At 35.3% G+C, this 19736-nt stretch overlaps 1 protein-coding gene across 3 annotated transcripts in view; it reads left to right on the top strand.

Annotated features, from left to right (window-relative positions):
- Positions 1-19000, top strand: part of LOC131064012 (probable protein phosphatase 2C 59) — a 36313-nt gene extending 17313 nt beyond the window's left edge. For 2 of the 3 annotated variants that reach the window (XM_057998023.2, XM_057998024.2), the window contains exons 2-9: positions 11162-11521; positions 11846-11973; positions 14736-14834; positions 14932-15090; positions 17162-17248; positions 17380-17471; positions 18323-18397; positions 18509-19000. In XM_057998023.2, coding sequence (XP_057854006.1) covers positions 11445-11521; positions 11846-11973; positions 14736-14834; positions 14932-15090; positions 17162-17248; positions 17380-17471; positions 18323-18397; positions 18509-18637 — 846 coding nt within the window. In that variant the 5' untranslated portion in view covers positions 11162-11444 and the 3' untranslated portion in view covers positions 18638-19000. Of the gene's footprint in view, positions 1-10441; positions 10569-11161; positions 11522-11845; positions 11974-14735; positions 14835-14931; positions 15091-17161; positions 17249-17379; positions 17472-18322; positions 18398-18508 lie in introns of all 3 variants that reach the window. The other variant, XM_057998025.2, reaches the window with a different exon arrangement.
- Positions 19001-19736: the final 736 nt, after the last annotated feature.

Genomic DNA, 19736 nt, shown 5'->3' with positions numbered 1-19736 from the left:
AGTGCCACTATAGTCATTGCACACCTCACAAGTTCAAGGTAGGTGAAAAAGTCTTGTTGCATGTCATCCCCCTGCCATGGAGACTTAGACAAACCAATTGCATCTTTAATAAATAGAATTTAAGCAATAAAACAAATATGATAGGGTTGACTCAGGCGTTAGTAAGTAATAATGTTGTGCGTTTAAAGTGATAGGGCCAACTCAAAATAAATGAAATTGCATTTAATAAAATTGCATTTAATTTAAGTGGGCCGACCCCTTGATGCTGGCTGACTTGGAAGGAATAAAATAAAACAAAATTAAATTAAATCTATTAATAAGCAAGGCCAACCTTTTGTGAAAGATTGCCTCCCTTAAAGAAGAGGTGTAATGAGATATTAAAGGAAGGTAAGACAAGGAAGTGGGGGGGAATTAAGAAAATAAATATCATGTAGATTTAGAGCAGACTTAAGGAGAAGAGCTTAAGAACTGAAAATAGCAGATTTTATGAGTTCTTTGTACATAACATGATGGATTTTATCTACTCATTGTTGATTAATAATATGCTGTAGCTTGTGACTGTTAAATATGTGACATAATATAGGATGTTCTATTCATATTCTATTTTTCAACCATGGTAGAGGTAATGAGGGATTACAAGGAGGGGAACAATGATGTTGTACTCTTCTATGTACACTACCTCATGGTAGTGACCGAATGGTCCTAGAGGCTGAGGGGGTACAATGGGTACTGCCTTTGGGCTTAGAAGGTATGGACTTCTGAGGCACCCTATTGTGAATATTCATCCCCTTGTCATGGTGAATTAATATACCAAGAAGTCCAATCATAGGAAGTGGGAAATGGATGGCAAGATGAGGGGGAACGGGTATAGGACACCTCACTAGGTACACCACCTCATACGAAGAGGGATGGTATATCCACTCTTGGGCCTAGGGTAGGGAATTTCTAGGACACTCTATTGAGTCACCTTATCCTAGCTCTCCTATGGTTGAGCTTCCTCAAACATATTTGAGATATTTTATGATTAAGTTGATATTTTTGCTATATGCTTCAATGATTTCTAATGAAAAAGATCTGCTTTATGAATTATTTTTGTAGATGGGTTCCTAACATGTTTTGCAGGGCCTCAACCAGGTGAAAGATATCTCTAACCTTGCTCTTGGTCATTTGGGAATTGTTATTTAGGGCTAAATTAGGGCTTTCACAAAAAGGGGACATTACAATGCATCTTTTGAAGGAGCAATTTATGGGTCCGCATCTAAAAATCAAGCCTCTACATCATGGTTCTTATGTCATTATACATGTAGTTAGAGATAATGGCATTGTTCTTGATCTACCACCATATTGGGCTCTTCTAATATTCAATGTGGAATTTGGTAAGCTATATTTTCCACATCTACTCAAGTTGTTAGTAATTCAACATCGTTTTGGATTTGGATTCTAAACATTTTATCCAATCTAGAGGACCAAATCATTCAAAATATGATGACACATACCCACAATGGTATACATTAGATGTTTTGAATAGTTAAGGTGAGACAATACCAATCGGGATAAATGGTATAACCTTCAATTGCCTTGTACTTAGTTTCCCTTGCTAATTGTAGATGCAATGGGAAACATTGCCTCCAAAGGATGGACAAATGAATTCCGCCAAGTCTTCTTAGGTCAAGTTCTCACCCTCACAATGCTAGACCTAGTGGATAACTCATTGCCATCCTACATTGCATAAACATAGATGTTGTGTCATCACAAGAATTCACTATCTTCACATTTCCATGCTAGAAGATTGGTGCTATCTAGTTCGATGTAGCTACATTGGACCATATAACACCTTTTGCATGGTTCACACACCATGTTAGACCTTTGTGCCATGACATATTGCATCCACTACTTACACTACATCAATACTCTTTGTCATGTAACCTCTCTGTGGGAGAACGATTGCCACATGTACAAGAAGGCAACCTAACATCCATTATTTGAACCTCAACTGTTATGTAACCATACATACATATCTATAACTGTACATCTTTCTTGAGAGTATGTCATATACAAAACACGTGAACTCATGCAATTTTTTTTTTCAATTCTATATTTTTTGCCCATCTCTCTATGATTAGTTTTGACACATTGTCAATATTGCTTAAGCTTATAACACATCTAGATTTTCATAGTTTGGGGTGTTGTTCCCACAGTCTTCTTGTGATCCAGTTCACCCTTATCATTAAGAAGAGTAGAATTGCCATATCTCTTTTTCCTTCTTGTTTCCATTCTCTTCCTGGACTCCAATCTCTAATTCTTATATTTTGCATTGATTTTCATGAAATGCAAAATTATCTTCCTATTTGATCTCATCTCCATCACAAAATGAAAGAATCCTAACTCTTGTTTTCTTTAAATGCTTTCGGTAATTCCATATTTAAGGATGATTTCCATGATTACATGTAAACCACCATAATTTGTCATGAATGCTACAGTCACTCCTATAATTCCCTCACTTCAAATTGAGGTCATGATTGGTGACTCTGCAACCTCTTTTGACAAGTGAGATATTGATTATGCCCACTTGAGCAATGATGTTCAAATCATTATCTAAGCCATGTCCTATTAACTTGCGTCACCAGATTCTTCTGAACCCATTCATGTTCTTGTATTGAAATGGCTTGGGTCTGGGAGCGGCAACGAAAGCATCCCAGGAGTGTTCTTGCCACTCTGGGTTTGCCCCACAATGAACTCATGGTGGCAAGGTTCTCCTTACTCACTCGCAAGCGCTCCTAAATGCTCCAACGCGCGAAAAATAATTAAAATGCCTAAAAAACCATTAAAAAATGAGTTCTATTAACACTAAAAAAATAAAAAAAACCTTTAGAATTACCCTAAACCCTAAATACATCCTTATGTTTGCTCTTCGACAAACACAATTCTATTTCACACAAACTCATTCTTCCTATGCCATTTTTGCATTTTGAAATGTAGCTGGTTTTTTTAAGCAGAATAATTGCAAACAACTTAATTTTGCCGCCATTAAGTGATAAAACTGTGAAAATGGTGTGTGCCATGAAGGTTTAAAAGGCCTTACTTTGGGCTTGTTGGTGGGGGCTTTCCCTCGACCCTATTGTGAGCATTTCGCCTAGAACCCAATGACCAGGGCCATTACCCTCGGATCCTTAGGAGGCGTGTTTCCCTTCAACTTCTTTAGGGTCTCCACTCCTAGCCACCACTTCTTGTTGGGATCATTTGTCACATAAGAAACTTGATTACAATAAGTGGGTTTGGGAGTGGAAACCAAAATTGACAACTTAGACAATTATCTTTATAACAATCATAATATCATTGATCAATGAAGAATTATCATACTATCAAAGATTCAAATGTCATTACTATTATAAGATATTAGTGCTCCTCAGGACACGCCCTCTGCCTCAATAACCTTGTCCCTGAAACATTTTGGGGACTCGAGGACTTGGGGACTTGGGGTTCCATTGCTTGAGACGACCCTTATACTAGTAGTGACTTAAACTTGAGCTTTGATTTTGTTACAGACCTACCAATAGCATCTGCTGATTAGGAACAACCATATATTTTCTATGTTTTTGTCATTCTATAGTTGAAACTTGGAGCCTTTGGACATTTTGTTATAATTCTTGTAAAATATGTATGCACATTGACATTGAAAGTATTTGAATTTTGTTAATTTGTGTCAATTCTCATGTGAAATCTCAATTAAGTCTAATGTTATGTATTAAGCTTCTACAACATCTATGATTATTACTTTATCAATGTTATGATATGAATATTTGAAATTTCTCCATGTTTTTAAAGTTTTCCCTATTTTTAATAGCTATCCCCTGGCGTCCCCTAAAAAATGCCCCAAAAGTACCCCTTTACTAGAAACATGGCCCACTGCCCCTAGTCATCTCTGTCTCCAAATTCAATGCTTTGTACTTATTTTCCCTTGCTAATTTTAGATGCTTCCAAAGAATGGGCAAATGAACTCTGCCAAGTCTTGTTAGGTCAAGTGCCTACCCTCGCAATGCTAGACTTGGTGGATAGCTCGTTGCCATACTACATTGCATAAACATAGATGTTGTGTCATCACAAGAATGCTCTAGCTTCACACTCCCATGCTAGAAGATTGGTGCTATCTAGTTTGATGTAGCTACACAAGACCATACAAGTTGGTGCATAACACTAACACCTTCTTCATGGTTCAGACACCATGTTAGACCTTTGTGCCATGCCTATTGTATCCACAACTTACACTACATCAGTAGTCTTTATCTTATGACCTCTATTTGGGAGAATGATTGCCACATGTACAAGAAGGCAACCTAACATCCATTATTTGAACCTCAATTGTTATGTCAACACACACGCACACACGCACTCGCACACGCACACACACACGCACACGCACACGCACATGCACACACACGCACATGCACATGCACATCCACACACACACGTGCACCCTCGCGCACACACACAATTTGAACCTCAATAGTTATCTAACCACACACACAAACAATTTGAACCTCAATAGTTATGTAACCCCACACACACACTATTTGAACCTCAATATTTATGTAACCACACACAATTTGAACCTCAATAGTTATGTAACCACACACACACTATTTGAACCTCAATAGGTATGTAACCCCCCCATACACACACACAATTTGAACCTCAATGGTTATGTAACCAGACACACACTATATTTGAACCTCAACACACACTATTTGAACCTCAATAGTTATGTAACCACACACTCAACACACACACACACTATTTGAAGCTCAATAGTTATGTAACCATACACTCTACACACACACACACACACACTATTTGAACCTCAATAGTTATGTAACCACACACTCAAAACACACACACACACACACACACTATTTGAACCTCAATAGTTATGTAACCTCTCTCTCACACACACACACACACACACACACACACACACACACACACACACACTCTATTTGAAGCTCAATAGTTATGTATAACCGCCCACCCCCACACACATAGACACACATTAAACCACCATAACTTGTCATGATATGCCATAGTCACACTCGCAACTCCCTCACTTCAGATTCAGGTCATGCTCGATGAATCTGCAACCCCTTTTGACAAGGGAGATATTGAATATGCCCACTTCAGCAGTGAGGTTCAAATCATTATCTAAGCCATGCCCTATTAATCTGTGTTGGTAGGTTCTCCCGAACCCCATCTTGTTGCTCTTTGGGCGCTCTTTGCTTGCTCTCAGACACTCCTAAACGCCCCAATGGGCAAAAATTAATTAAAATGCCTTGAAAACTATTAAAAATGAATCCTTTTAACACTAAAAAATTAAAAAAAACCTTGAAAAGCACCCTAAACTCTAAATACACTCTTATGTTTGTTCTTTGACAAACACAACACTTTCACATAATTTCATTCTTTCTATGTCATTTTTGCATTTTGAAAGGTTGCTGGTTTTTTAAAGTAGAACAATTGCAAATTACTTAATTTCACCATTAAGTGATAAAATTGTGAAAATGGTGTGTGCCATGAAGGTTTGCATGGTTTCAAAAGCCTTACTTTGGGCTTGTTGGTGGGGCCTTTGCCTCAACTCTATTGCGAGCATCTCGCCCAGACCCTCATGTCCAGGGCCATTACCTCCATATCCCCAGGAGGCATGTTGCCCTTCAACTCTTTTAGGGTCTCCACCAGTAGCCCCCACTTGTTATTGGGATCTTTTGTAACATAAGAAACTTGATTACAATAAGGGGTTCTAAGAGTGGAAACCAAAACTGACAACTTAGGCAATTATCTTTAGAATGATCATAATATCTTCGATCAATGAAGAAGTATCATACTATCAAAGATGCAAGTGTCATTATTATTATAAAATATTAGTGCTCACCGGGGACATGTCCCCTGCCTCAATAACCTTGTCCTTGAAATGTTTCGGGGACTTGGGGACTTGGGGACTTGGGATTCCATTGCTTGAAAGTTGAGACAGCCACTTATACTAGCAATGACTCAAACTCGAGCTTTGATTTTGTTACAGACCTACTAGTAGCATCTTCTGATTAGGAACAGCCATATATTTTCTATGTTTTTGTCATTTTATAGTTGAAACTTGGATTCTTTGGGCATTTTGTTATAATTCTTGTATAATATGTATGCACATTGACAATCAAAGCATTTGAATTTTGTTAATTTGTGTCAATTCTCATGTGAAATCTCAATTGAAGTCTAATGTTTTGTATCAAGCTTCTACAATGTCTATGATGATTGATTTATCAATGTTATGATATGAATATTTGAAATTTCTTTATGTTTTTAAAAATTTCCCTATTTTTTAGTAGCCATCCCCTAAAAAATGGCCCAAAAGTACCTTTGTACTAGAAACATGTGCCTCTGCCCCTAGCCATCTCTGTTCCTGAAACTTGGGGGAGCATTGCACACACACACACACACATACATGCAACACACATTTTATACAACTGTACCCAAATGTAACCATTACCTGTACCTTACCTCATACCAGAACTGACAACTTAGTTATTAACTGATAGTCTGATTCAATTTAAAAATGAAAGGAATTTTATTTTTGGCAAAAAAATTTATTTTCTATATGTTTGTCCTTAGTTATGTTCTGCAATTCTTTATCTGTAGACATCTTGAGGTTGCTTTTTGAAACTTTATATTTATACACTGTTTCTGACAGTCCCTAGTCCCTAGCTCCTCTACAGGGTGATGTATAGGCTGATACTAGATCATTATGGATATCATTGTCTAGCTTCCTTTTAGTCTTCTCAGTGAAACTAGTCTATGGTGACTCCATCAAGGTGACATTCGAGTCAAGATAATGTCTTCAGGAACCTACTTCATGGTCTGTTGCTTAAAGGGAACATAATGCTCCTATTCTTCACAAATTTCTATTCTTCTTTTATTTTGTCTCTGTGATCATTGATCAATCTTTGCAGATAGAACATTATAAGTAATAATCTGTTCATCCTTTTGTTTGGTTTAGTAGTTTCCGTACTTTTTAAATTTTATTTCTACCTTACTCTTTTGTTGTTTTTTTCAATGATTTTCCTGTATGACCTTGTTCATGTACATAATTTTTGCTTTTGCATACTGAGTTATATTCTGTTGCATTGTATTCTCCTTTATTTTTTGTAATGTCGCCTTTGGGGATATTCTTATATTTTGCCCTAAAACCACAATTTTAATTAAAAACAAGAAATGCAATACATTTAAGAATATAACTTTACCAATTTAAATGCCCTTTATAAGAGAAAACCTGGTCTAGGTCTTGTACACGATATTAGTCACTGGAAATTGACATTAATCATAAGCTATAATATCATATATCATACTAATCATTAGTAAACACCATGGTATCCATAAACATCATTCATTTTGAAATCCAAATAAGTCACTGCCTTTTCAAACTAGGTTCCTATAATAGTCTCATTAGGAATTTGTCGAAACGTTTACAAACTACAGTCTCAAGGTTGGTCGCCCTTGTACTGTGAGAGAATGGAAGATGGGCCACCCTTCCATCCCTCAGTTCACCTTGGAGGCTGGCCATCCTCCTTGATCAAGCCTTGGAGCACTAATCAGCTTCCCAGCCCATGAGGCTTAACACCTGATGGTTGGCATGCTTGATAAGAATATGAAGACTACCTCCCTCCACCAAGCTCGGGAGCACACATACGTCTCTTGGCCCACGAGGCTTAACCCACTGGGTGACATACTTGATGGCAGGTATGTTGGGTCTTCACCTCTCATGAACTCGAACGGTGATTGGCCTTCCTGTTTTGCAACCTGTTTCTCTAAATTCGGAAGAGACTATCATACGAATCTTCCATTGCATGATTATATTAGAAAGAGCATTAAGATTACTCAATTATTTCTGCAAGTATCTCTATTGCATGAACACATAGACATAGATCTATATTTCTACTTATCTATCAGCTTTATCCCTTAATTAGCACTGCTGGTAATATCGGTCCAGTTCTGATTTCAATTCTGTTTCTGCTTATTTTCATTGATCATTCCATTTTGATCCTTCATCGATGATTGTCAATTGATTCTCATACACTGGCAGGGATATGACATTTTTGCATTGAAGACCTTGGTTCAATATCCTAATTGCAGATTTACTTGCCATGTTCCTTGGGCATCTTGCTTGACAAGCCAATTGTATTTATGTCCATCACTGTGGCCCTGTTTTTGACAAGTTATGCTATTTTACAAATAATTTCAATTGGGACATTTATGGTTTCTTAGTTTATGCCCTGAATGGTTATTATTCAGCTCCCAATTTATACTTAATCCTTCCTTTCCAATGGGTCTGGTTTCCTCTACTGAGACCCTCTGCTATCCTACAAGCTAAGTCACAGGATATGGTGATTTTCATGGATGAGGTTCGAATTTAATCGAATTTCAAACTTCTATAAAAAAAATCGAATTTAATCGAATTTCCTCTATAAAGCACTGCTATCCGCCTCTAAACACAACTCAGCTGGTCGTGGGTATTCTTTGTATATGTTTTGTATCTATTGGGTCATGGGTGTCTGCGACTGCTGGGTCGCCCTCGGATTTTCTCCAACAAGGGTCGCTATTCTGATAATTTATTAGAAGTATACATATATTTAAAAATAAACAAAATTATAGAAGGCGAATTTTATCCGAAATTTTCTTTTGAATTTTTTCCTTGTCGAATTTCATCCGAATTTCATGGCTGTCGAATTCGAATTCGAATTCAAACCTTGTGACTTAGCCTACAAGCAACAGTGTCATACATTTTTTTGTCCCCAGGGGAGCTTACTTGACTGTTCTGGATATCCATTCTATTTGTGAAATCCTTAATCTATTCTTTAAATCTTAAATTGCTTTTGTACTAGTCCTATTATGGCTTATGCAACCTACCTTTCTGGTGCAATGTCAAAGTTTTTCAGCCTTTTATTCACAACTCATGAAAGTTTTCCTTGACCTTGATTTTAGATCGTTATCAAGATATCTCACTGTTTCATTTGTTCTTGGATCTATCAAAATATATTTTCTGTTTTAAATATCATTAGAAGTAAAATCAGTAATTTGTTGCTTGTTCACAGTCAATTCTCCATTTAGTCAATCCTTAATTTAAATTTCTTAATCAATATGTTAATTCCTCTTTCACTGTGAATTTCAAGTGCATGACAGTCTGCTACATGTTAAAAATATTTCATCATTTTCTTAGTTTGCCACTTGTATAATCTCTCATCCATTTTGGGATCATTCAGAAATAGTTGATTAACATTTTGGCCAATGACATGATGAAAGAAAGGAATGCATACATTGCAGTCATGAAAAAGTAAAGCATTAGATGGTGCGAGCTTTAGTATATCTCCAGCTATTGACTTACTTTATCCACATTTGTATTAAGAAGAATTTGAATTTTTGACCTTGGAGTTGGGGCAGAAATTTATGACAAAAAGAATTTATATGAGCTGTTACTCTGCTATTGGGAAGAATGCCACTTTATTTGTGTTCATATTTGACGAAGGATAAATTTTGTATCTTCTGTCAGCAATATAAACTTTTATGGGCGTATCTGCTTGGATTGTTTCTCAAGTGACGAGGACTAATATATGCAAGCAGATTTATATTGGAATACAGCTTCAATAGTTTTTTGTTTTGAATAGAAATCCTAAAGAGGATCAGAAACAAGAAGGATTTCTTTGATATGTATTAACTATGAACCTTACTGCATGCACATGTAGTTGTGTACAGATATGGATCTGGCAATTTTTGGAATCCTTCAATATGATACGACTGTGACACTATATGTACAAAATCATATAAATTATTTATATGTTGAATTCAAAAATTTCAGAACATTCAGAAAATAAAAAATGTCATTCATCAATTCATAAATTTAACAGAAAAAGAAAGGAATTCCATTTGTATTGAGATGTAGAATAATAATTGAAGAAAGAATCTTAATGGTTGAAAAGATGATTTAGAAAGCCCCCTCATCATGACAACATAAAATACTTTAAAGTATGAGAGCTCAAAGATGAGTGGTGTTTTATAAGATAGGCATTTTTTCTTTTCTTAATAAGTGTATCTTTTTTTTTAAAAAAAATTTATTATTGTCATTTATGGCTTGAATATCGTACAGGTCCATCTTATTCAATCTGTATGCCTTCCTAAAGCTGTATTGAGATGGGAATACATGCACGGGGTTTATCAGAGGACTATTTAAACTCTATTGCTTACAAATATGCATTCCATTTGGAAAAACACTCTAGGAAAGGGAGAACTATACTGCAATATACGTATGAAACAATAAAAGATATTCATAGGATTTAGACTAAGCAAAAAGAGAAATATAACTAGAAGAAACACCCAGAAGGAAAGAAACTGAGAATTTTGTCATTTACAGGAAATAATCATAGGAACATTACATATAAGCTGGAAATTTGAAGGACATGGAATCTGGATGATGAAGTTTTTAGGAAGAAAGGATAACAAACATATATCTAGTACTAGCAACAATACGAGGATTATTTGTAAGTGGTTGCAAACCTATGCATGTGACAATGCATTTGCTTGAGCATATGTTGCTTAACATGGAATTGTGGAAGTTTAGATGCCTTTAAAAGCTAATGCAAATGTGGAAGGATTAATAAACTGCATCTCCCTCTTTACAATATCCATGTTAGGCAGACAGTTCATATTCCTTCAATTGGGGGTCCCGAGACCAAAAGTCCTCAAAACAGTATTCTTATCTGTTCTACTCGTTGCTACTTTGGAAGGCATAGTTTAAATTTTAAACCATAGAATTGAATCCTCAGGCTGTTGGCAAACTGATTTTAGTTGTGATGCTTACTTAATCTGAATCCAATTTTGTCGTCATTTTGTCTCAGAGTTGGCTCCTATTTATCTTGCTCTAACAACTCGATGTTGTTTGATAGCAATTTCCTAAAAATGCAATCTTTTTGTTTGTGTTGTACTCTAGCAAAAGTTGTTTCAAATAATTTGCTTCTAATTCACCCTTTGCATCTTACAAAAGCATAGTTTTGTTCATTGAATTTAAGCTGCAATCTGGCAGTGGTATAGACTACAGAGATCGATTCTAATTTACAATTTCAATTCAATGCAGGTAAAAGACATCATGCATAGACACTGCCAGCCAGCATTGTATCAAATTTCTGGAAGTTTTAGAAAACAACAAATTGCATTTGGACTTCAGTATCACCATTAGAATTTTTCTTTTCAAGGACTAACCTTGAAACAATATTGGGCTTCAAAATTCTGGATTTGAAATATTCATATATTGGTGTTTTGAGTTACAGTGACATTATAAAGAAACAAAAATTACTTTACTTCAGTACAGTTGGAATGGTCTACAACAGACAATAAAGCTGCCATCTCATAGAAAAATCATGAGTTATCTTAATTCTATATTTGCTTCAAGAGACACACAATATGGCAGTGTCCCTGTTAGTGGGGGAGGCCTCAGGTTTTCTTCGATCTTTGAAGTCTGTTTGTCTCTTGATGCATATAAACAGTTAGCATGCATTTTATCTTCTTCAAAATGATGTCCATTTTTATATCTTAATTTCAATAGTGATTTCCTCCCTTGCAGTAGGTTTATCTGTTATGTGAAAGACTTTCTGTGAAGTCTAACTATATAAATATGAGATGATATTAATCACAGCAAAGAAATTCTTGCAGACATGTTCTATTTCGGTATTTCGTCATTCATGTATGTCAAATGAGTATGTTAGTTTGTTGAACTGTTGTTATTTATGTATATTATTTAATCTTTAATGTCATTTGGCAGTCAAAATAGGAAGTTTAGCTATGGATATGCAAGCTCACCAGGGAAAAGATCTTCAATGGAAGACTTCTACGAGACACAGATTTGCGATGTTGATGGTCAAATAGTAGGCCTCTTTGGTGTCTTTGATGGTATGTTCTTATTTGCAAATAAGATATTCTATACATACAAAAGGGCCATTTTTAGCCAGGAGAGAGATTTGGGTGGCAGTTCTCTTTTCTTTCAAATAGAGAGTTTTCATATCATCATCAGATAAAACTACTATCACTGTCAGTCTTTTAATCATTGACTATCACTGTGCATATCACTCATGTTATATGTTTTTTCTACCGTAAATTCAAGTTTACCAATTATCTGGAGAGGCATCCATTGAGTCAAAACTAGTAAAACTTGCACTGACAATATATTTGCAACATAGACATCTTTGCAAAAGATAATCTGGACACATGGCAGTGCCAATTTTTTAGACTTATGCAACTTGTTTGCTCTAGGTAAAGAGAGAATCATCCTTATAGATGCACTGCATTATTTCTATCTGGTAAATTCCCTTTGAAGTTGTCGGTTTCATATTTACCAAATGCAGTTTCTGCTCAAATAAAATCTACTGTATTCATAATCTTAGTCTCTTGATAATATTGCTACCCACCTGAACTACCACTCGAGCCTTTGGTTATTCCTTAATATGTTGGCCAACAAATCACATGGATAAAGGTTTTGGCCTTTATGCTGGCAGCATTCAATTATTTTGACAAGTAAGCTAAAGGTGGTAGATGATCAAGGAGAGGAAGACTAATCAAGTCATTTGGGTTTTCCCTATCTAGGGCACTGTTTGGGATCTTACCTTGGCTGTTTGAATATTGGACCATCGTGAAGTATAACTTTATTTGTGAAGAACTGTTCTTCTCTTCAACTTTATTACTTAAGAGTGATGCAGCTTTCACCATTAATTTATTATTAATTTATTACTGCTGTTACAAAGTTGTTGAGTTCAGATTCTGTAAGGTTCATACATTCAGTATTTAGACCAAGGGTGAGCCTCAGATTGGGGAAAGGATGAAATTTCTTGATTTCACAGAAATTTTATCAATAATTATTTTGGGTTGTATTGAGCATTTTTTGCTTCTGCACAAAGTTTTGATTCAGCCCCCTAAATATAAAATTTTGCTGACCTTGTTTTTTGGGCCAAAACTGTAAGTCTCTGGACCACTCCAAATCTTTACAGGAGCATTCTACTTTGATTCTTGATTGTTTTTGTCTTACGTGGCCAATCTCAATTTTTGTGCCAAAATTATTGAACCAAGTTTTTTTGTCCAGTTATACTATATATTGCAAGTCCCTGATTAATTTTGTCTTGTACACCAAAGGTCTATTTGGTATTTTTCTAGATGTATTGGGCCATCATCGCCTATGATATAATTCTTTTCAAGAAACGTGACGGAACTAGAATTTTTGAAAGAAATAAGCTGGATTGAAAAAGAGGAGGAAGAGGGAGCAAAACATAAGAAATTTTTTTTGAAGATCAAATTAGATTCATTCAATTTTTTTTTTATGAGCATCAAGAAGAAACTGAAAAAGTGAAAACCCGAGAAAAGGAATTTGGCAAAACACAGAGGAAATAAACAACTTGCAAAGCTTGAATGCCACCTAATCTTTAAACTTAAAACCAATACAAATTTTCTATGGATAGAGATGTACAGTCAAATGTAGTGGTTATCAATCATAATTTTGAGAAAAACCTATATTTGGTTTCATTACATGCTTCGGGACAAAGCATTTCAAAGGGAGGGAATAATGTTATGTACCAACTATGACGGTAAGGGTGTGAGCAGTATGCATAAGGTTAGGGTGAGTTATGTTTGATTATTCTGACAAGTGCGTCAAAGATAGCGGAGTGAATTGAAAATGAAAGGATCTATATTTATATGAGGACGAGGAGGTGAAAAATAATCACATCACTACAGTTCTTATCAAGGATCCCATTTGGGATGCTGCCTCGGACCATAGTTCGCAGACTTGGACTCGGAGAGTACTCAGCAAGCCCAAAATTTTTGACTCGGCAAAAATTTGGCAACTTAGAAAGTACTAAAAATTATAATTTCTTGAAGAAACATTTTTTTATGCAAAATTCAATTACAAAATTAATTAAATTAAAAACTGACATCTTGAAAGAGAAAATGCATGGTTTTATGGCAAAACGTGTAAAAAATGTATTTTAACTAGCGTTTTTCTTATGTCTATAAAAATGCAAGAGTTAAACTTGTAAAAACTTACCCAGCAAAAAAACAAAAGAGAGTACTCGGCAACTCGGAGAGTACTCGCAGCATTTGCAAACCATGCCTCAGAGTCTCAGACATTGGAGATTGGACTCTCTCAATATGGTATATTTGGGAAGTTGTGCATACCCTCGTTATTATTACGTGGAGCTGTGTTGCTTCAATATTTGTTATTGTTCTAAAGTTACTGAGTTCAGAACGAATATAGATTGTAATCACTTATTACTTGTTCTGAATCACTATTTAACTTGTTACTTAGCTGCACTCATTTTTGATTCCTTGCCAAATCCTAATTCTATAAATAACTATGTAATTTCTTTCTGATCTTTTTTAATGGTCTACTGAGTATGAATTTTACTAGATTCCGATTTTGTCAATTGTTATGTTTTTATTGGTGGGGTGTGAGATGGTTGAAGTAGTGTTTCTTTATGTTTTTATGCGACAAAAGTTTTAGTGAAGTTTTGAATCATATAGATCATCTGAATAATGAATTGGTTGCTCTGTTGGCTGTTGAAATTTATACACAAGCAAAATAATATAGTTGTGCAATTTCTTTCAATGTCACTCTTTGCTTTCTGATATTTTATCAAGTTATACTGATTACTGGACATTGAATTCAGGCCATGGTGGTGCTCGAGCTGCAGAATTTGTGAAGCAAAATCTCTTCACCAATTTAATAAGTCACCCAAAATTTATCAGTGATACGAAGCTGGCAATAGGTGCTTTGTATTACCTAATGAAATTTTTCTTTCCTCACGTTCCGAAGTTTTTTCTCCCTTTCTATAGATTATTAATTCTTTTTCTTCATCTGGGCAGCTGATTCTTACAAACAAACAGACAAAGAATTCCTTAATGCAGAAAACAATCAGCATAGAGATGCTGGCTCCACTGCATCAACAGCAGTTCTTGTTGGGGATAGATTACTAGTTGCCAATGTTGGAGATTCCCGAGCTGTAATATGCAGGGCTGGAAAAGGTGAATTGGACTTTCTATTTTATTTCTACGTTTGTTCCCATTAGTAAAGAGAAATCTAGAGTTAATTATATTTCCCTTTTTCATAGCCATTCTACAAGGGATTAATGTTGAGCAGAGTGATCTTTTTTCTTTGTGTGCCACTATCTTGTTTATGTAAAGAAAGGAATATCGTGCTCTAACTGTAGGACTTATTTTGTTACTAAAATTGATAGCTAACAAGCCTTTGAAAGTTTGAACTACTTCCGTATAGTGTTCTTTGCTTTTCCTAGATGCCAAATTTCTTATAGAAGAATATTAGAGCCAGGAAACTGGAAAACTAAAGAGGCTTCTGTGTTTAGAATAAACAATTTTGAAAATTGCTATTTCTGCAGTTCCAATGAAGCAGATCTTTTTTGTTCCTCTAGAGCAATTCAAACCATATGACATGTAATCTTAGGGACAGTTTAGTTACGCATTTTATCCAAACCAAGAATGGGTTTTGTACACCATATAAAAAATAATGCATTCTTTTTAGGAAAAGGGTGTCTTGAATATCTTTAATGAGTTGTTGCTTTGGGAAATTCATCTCTTTAGTATCCCTTTTAAAGTCTGTGTTAAAAGGGATATTTTCATTGTCTAGAGATTGCTTCCACATATAATCAAACAGTTTCAAATTCAAGGTAAGCTAGCAAGCCCTTTTGTGAAACAAGATCAATAAATATTTAGGCATGCCATGCATTCTTTTCCTTTGGTAACATATTGATATTAACAGCAATGTTGTTAAATATGTTCCCAATAAGTTATAGAGTTGGGATCCTTTCCCCCGTGGATTGTCCATACCTGCATGCATCATAGATGTAATGACATGTAGGCTGATGTGGTTTAGTTGGTTAGGTCAGCACAAACACTGAAATGTCAGAAAATTTGACGTAAGTTGGCTAGTGGAGAATGACTGAAGAATTTTAATATTATCTTTGACTGGCCTTAAGTTGCTGATGTCATCAAGACCACTTATTTAATTTTCAGAGCTATAAATGAAATTTTGTAGATTTTTACGCCAATTAATAATGTCATAATGTAGTAGGTCATGCCAACTCTCTTGGTGTTCAGACTTCGATGTCTTATCTGGTTTCTACCTTGACTTTGCATCTATCAAAAAATCCGTTGAGAATGCAGTAATGCCTTTGTCATGTATTGAGGTCTATTCCACCCTCAATTGTCTTATAATCTTATTTGTATCTTGCTTTTTCGAGAGCATCACAAGTTATCCTCTAGGGACATGAGTTGAGTGTATACCCCCTTGTAATTTTTAGTTCTTTAATATCAGTAAAGAATGATCTGATGTAATTATGCACTTCCATAAATTTACAAATTCATGCTCAAAGCTTAGTGTCAAAATATTCTTTGCAAGATGTTTTGATCAATTTCTGATGAAACTTATGCTCTCTTGTGTAGGGATGAATTCTTCTTAATTTATTCTTTTTTAATATGTTCCCAAATTTAAATTTTCATTATAAAAAAATTAGCTGGGTGATAAAATTTCATTTTTGTAGTAAATTGGCAGTTTTGCAAAAATTACCAGATGAAAATTACCAGAAAAATCTTAGGTTACCAAACGAAATATCAATGATTCCTCTTGTAGAATTTTCCACAATTGAACTTCTAGCACTTCTCACCAGAATATTTACAATAGCATCACCAGAGAACATGCGCTGTATGGAGTAGTAGAACTAGCACGTGCATTCTATAAATTACCTATAAACAAATTCTGGCAAGGTTTGATAATTTACTAAAGATTTGAAGATTCAACTCATTATCTGAAAACACTAATTATTGTGATAGAGAGATTTGAGATGCAGCCGAAGGGTCTATTCATAAAAATAACAGATGTACAGTCTCTACCTACCTATTTATCATCCAAGCCTTTTTCTTATTGTAATAATCAGTCAAATAATAAATTACAGATATAATAATAAGTGACTTTTATATATTCAAATGGCTTGCACCTCTAGTTTGTTGACTTTTTGTTTTTCATATGGTTATTATGATCTTGCGCATGTTATGAAACTTGGACTGTCTTTTATTGGACCAGCTGTTGCTCTTTCAAGGGACCATAAACCAAATCAAAGTGATGAACGGCAGCGTATTGAAGATGCTGGAGGCTTTGTTATGTGGGCTGGTAAGGAGACTATAAATCAGTGGTAGTGCAAATTCAAATATCATTCAAACAGATGATTTTTTCCCTTCTCAGTAGAGATTGGAACAAAAGCTAGTATTGCAGTAAAAAAATGAAATTTCATTTTGGTATAGGTACCTGGCGTGTGGGTGGGGTCCTCGCTGTTTCTCGTGCTTTTGGTGACAGGCTTCTGAAGCAGTATGTGGTAGCTGAGCCAGAGATTCAGGTATAGTCAATCCTTTCGTGGACTAAATACAAGAATGTTCAAAGCTAAAAGATATTACTCTGTCCTAGTAGCAAGATTTGTAAACTGACATAAAGCTACCATACTGCTCAAAACATTTCTACTAGAAAATGGCAGCCCACGCTTTCTGTACTAGAAACTGCTCAGTTACTGTACACATTTTGTGTTTTGTTTGAACATTTGTCCTTTCTTTTGATATGAATTAACTACCTTTACCAAGCAAGCATTATAATGAACAGTGTCGTTGTTGCAAAACTGTTGCTTTGATTACTCCTGATTTACATTTTATGCAGTCATCTATAGCAGCATGCTTGTTTATTGCAGTACACTACTTTTCATGTTTGGTTCTCCAATATTGATGGTGAGAATTATTGTGGACTTCCAAACTGCAAAATGCACATAATTGTGTTAGTTATGAAAGCCTGAAATTCACATTGAATGTAAGAAGCCAAAATCTCAATTTGCTTTATTTTTCCAAGCCAATGCTGAGGCTTACGGGTACCTTTGATCATCCAAAATTGATCCGCTTCTTGAAATATTTCCATGTTAGTATGTGAGAGTTGACAATCCATCTACCTGATAACATATTATGAATATAGTATTTTATGCATTGGTGATTTCCATTCATGTAACAGTTTTTTAAATTTCTGCGATACCCGTGTCTTTTGATATGAATGCAGTATTCTAGATGATCTTTATTTCCTTTTCTACAATGACATGATACTTTCTAGACATGATATACGCAAGCATTGACACAAAAATTTTCAATGTTTTTGGGTTCTCTCAGAACCCTGTTGCTCAACTATACTATTTTTTTTGATTTGGGTTTACAGGAAGAGATTGTTGATGACAATGTGGAGTTTCTCATTCTCGCAAGTGATGGATTGTGGGATGTTGTTTCTAACCAGGTTTATATTTATATTTAATTGATTTCTGAAGAAATTATTTTGAAGTAATCAATCACTTTGTACCCCATTCTCTCCTCGGTCATATTTGATTATTAGTGGTTATCTTTACAGGATGCAGTTGCTATGATCCAGTCTACTGAGGATCCCGAATTAGCTGCTAAAAGGCTTACAGAGGAGGCCTATCGAAAAGGCAGTGCAGATAATATTACTTGTGTTGTGGTTCGATTCCATTGTTGTTAGGTTAGTAGAAGTATCCAGAACTGACTCAGCGCAAAAGTTGAAATTTACACTGTAAAAGCATTGTATGCAACAGTCTCTTTGTTGCTTAAGTCTGATGAGGGTGGCCTTTTCTCTCACATTTGATGACATTGCATGCACCTTGTGTGCTAAATCTACCATAGAAAATTAGATTGCAGATGAAACAGGTGAAGGTACATAGAATCCTCACTGCAGGATATATGAAAAAGAGCATGCTTCTCGTAGTATGTGAATTTTTTTCACTTAATAAACTATTTGTTCACCACGTTGAGTTGTTCTACGATGCGGAGAAACAACTGATGGATTCAATCTCTTGAAGTGAATACATGTGTTAAATTGACTATATATGCACCATTTGAACTAGTTTGTCCGCTTGTTATGTTGCAAACCAAGATTGCCTGAGAACTTTTTGAAGACCTACTCTAGATTCTTTTGTGGATTCTAAGGGTCCTTAATGTTTTTTTTTGGCTTGGTTAATCTTGGTTGAGGTTATGTGCTTTGTTCAATATGGTGTGAAATAAATGCTAAGGTTACTTAAGATTTACACATGATTCCTGTTCAAATGAATCCCTTTAAACCTGTGTTATATTTGTCACAACCCAATCTGTGTTGAGAAGTAGTAGAACCTTTCTCTCTCTCTCTCTCTCTCTTATACAAGAACCCTCCCATTACCTCCGTACCGTACCGTAACCCACACTCAATGGGTGAAGGGAGTTAATTTCACTGCATTCTTTTAATGCTCATTAAGCAGTCTTTTAAACCTCATCACTGATTTTTCAAAAGATCTATCTCTAAAATAAGGTAAAAACTTTGTTTCAGGAGATAGATGACAATATATAGCTTCCCAGGAAATGATCAGTAAGGACTGCAGCACAAGCAGTGCAGAAATCGATATTTGGTGTATAAATATTAGTTTCTAGTTGCTGAATACTCTTTTAGTTTCATATTTCGTACAAGGATATAAAGGATTTATTTGTATCAAATTAGTGTATTATCCTATGTTATGCTTTGTTTTTATTCTTTAATGCACTAGTTGACTCTCTAATATTGCTGTCAGATGAATTCAATTGTTGGTTTTTTA

Source organism: Cryptomeria japonica, chromosome 11, assembly GCF_030272615.1.
Source record: "Cryptomeria japonica chromosome 11, Sugi_1.0, whole genome shotgun sequence".
In the NCBI taxonomy this organism is placed as follows: domain Eukaryota; kingdom Viridiplantae; phylum Streptophyta; class Pinopsida; order Cupressales; family Cupressaceae; genus Cryptomeria; species Cryptomeria japonica.
Note: the sequence above shows the minus strand (reverse complement) of the source record. Positions and strands in the feature narration are given on the sequence as shown.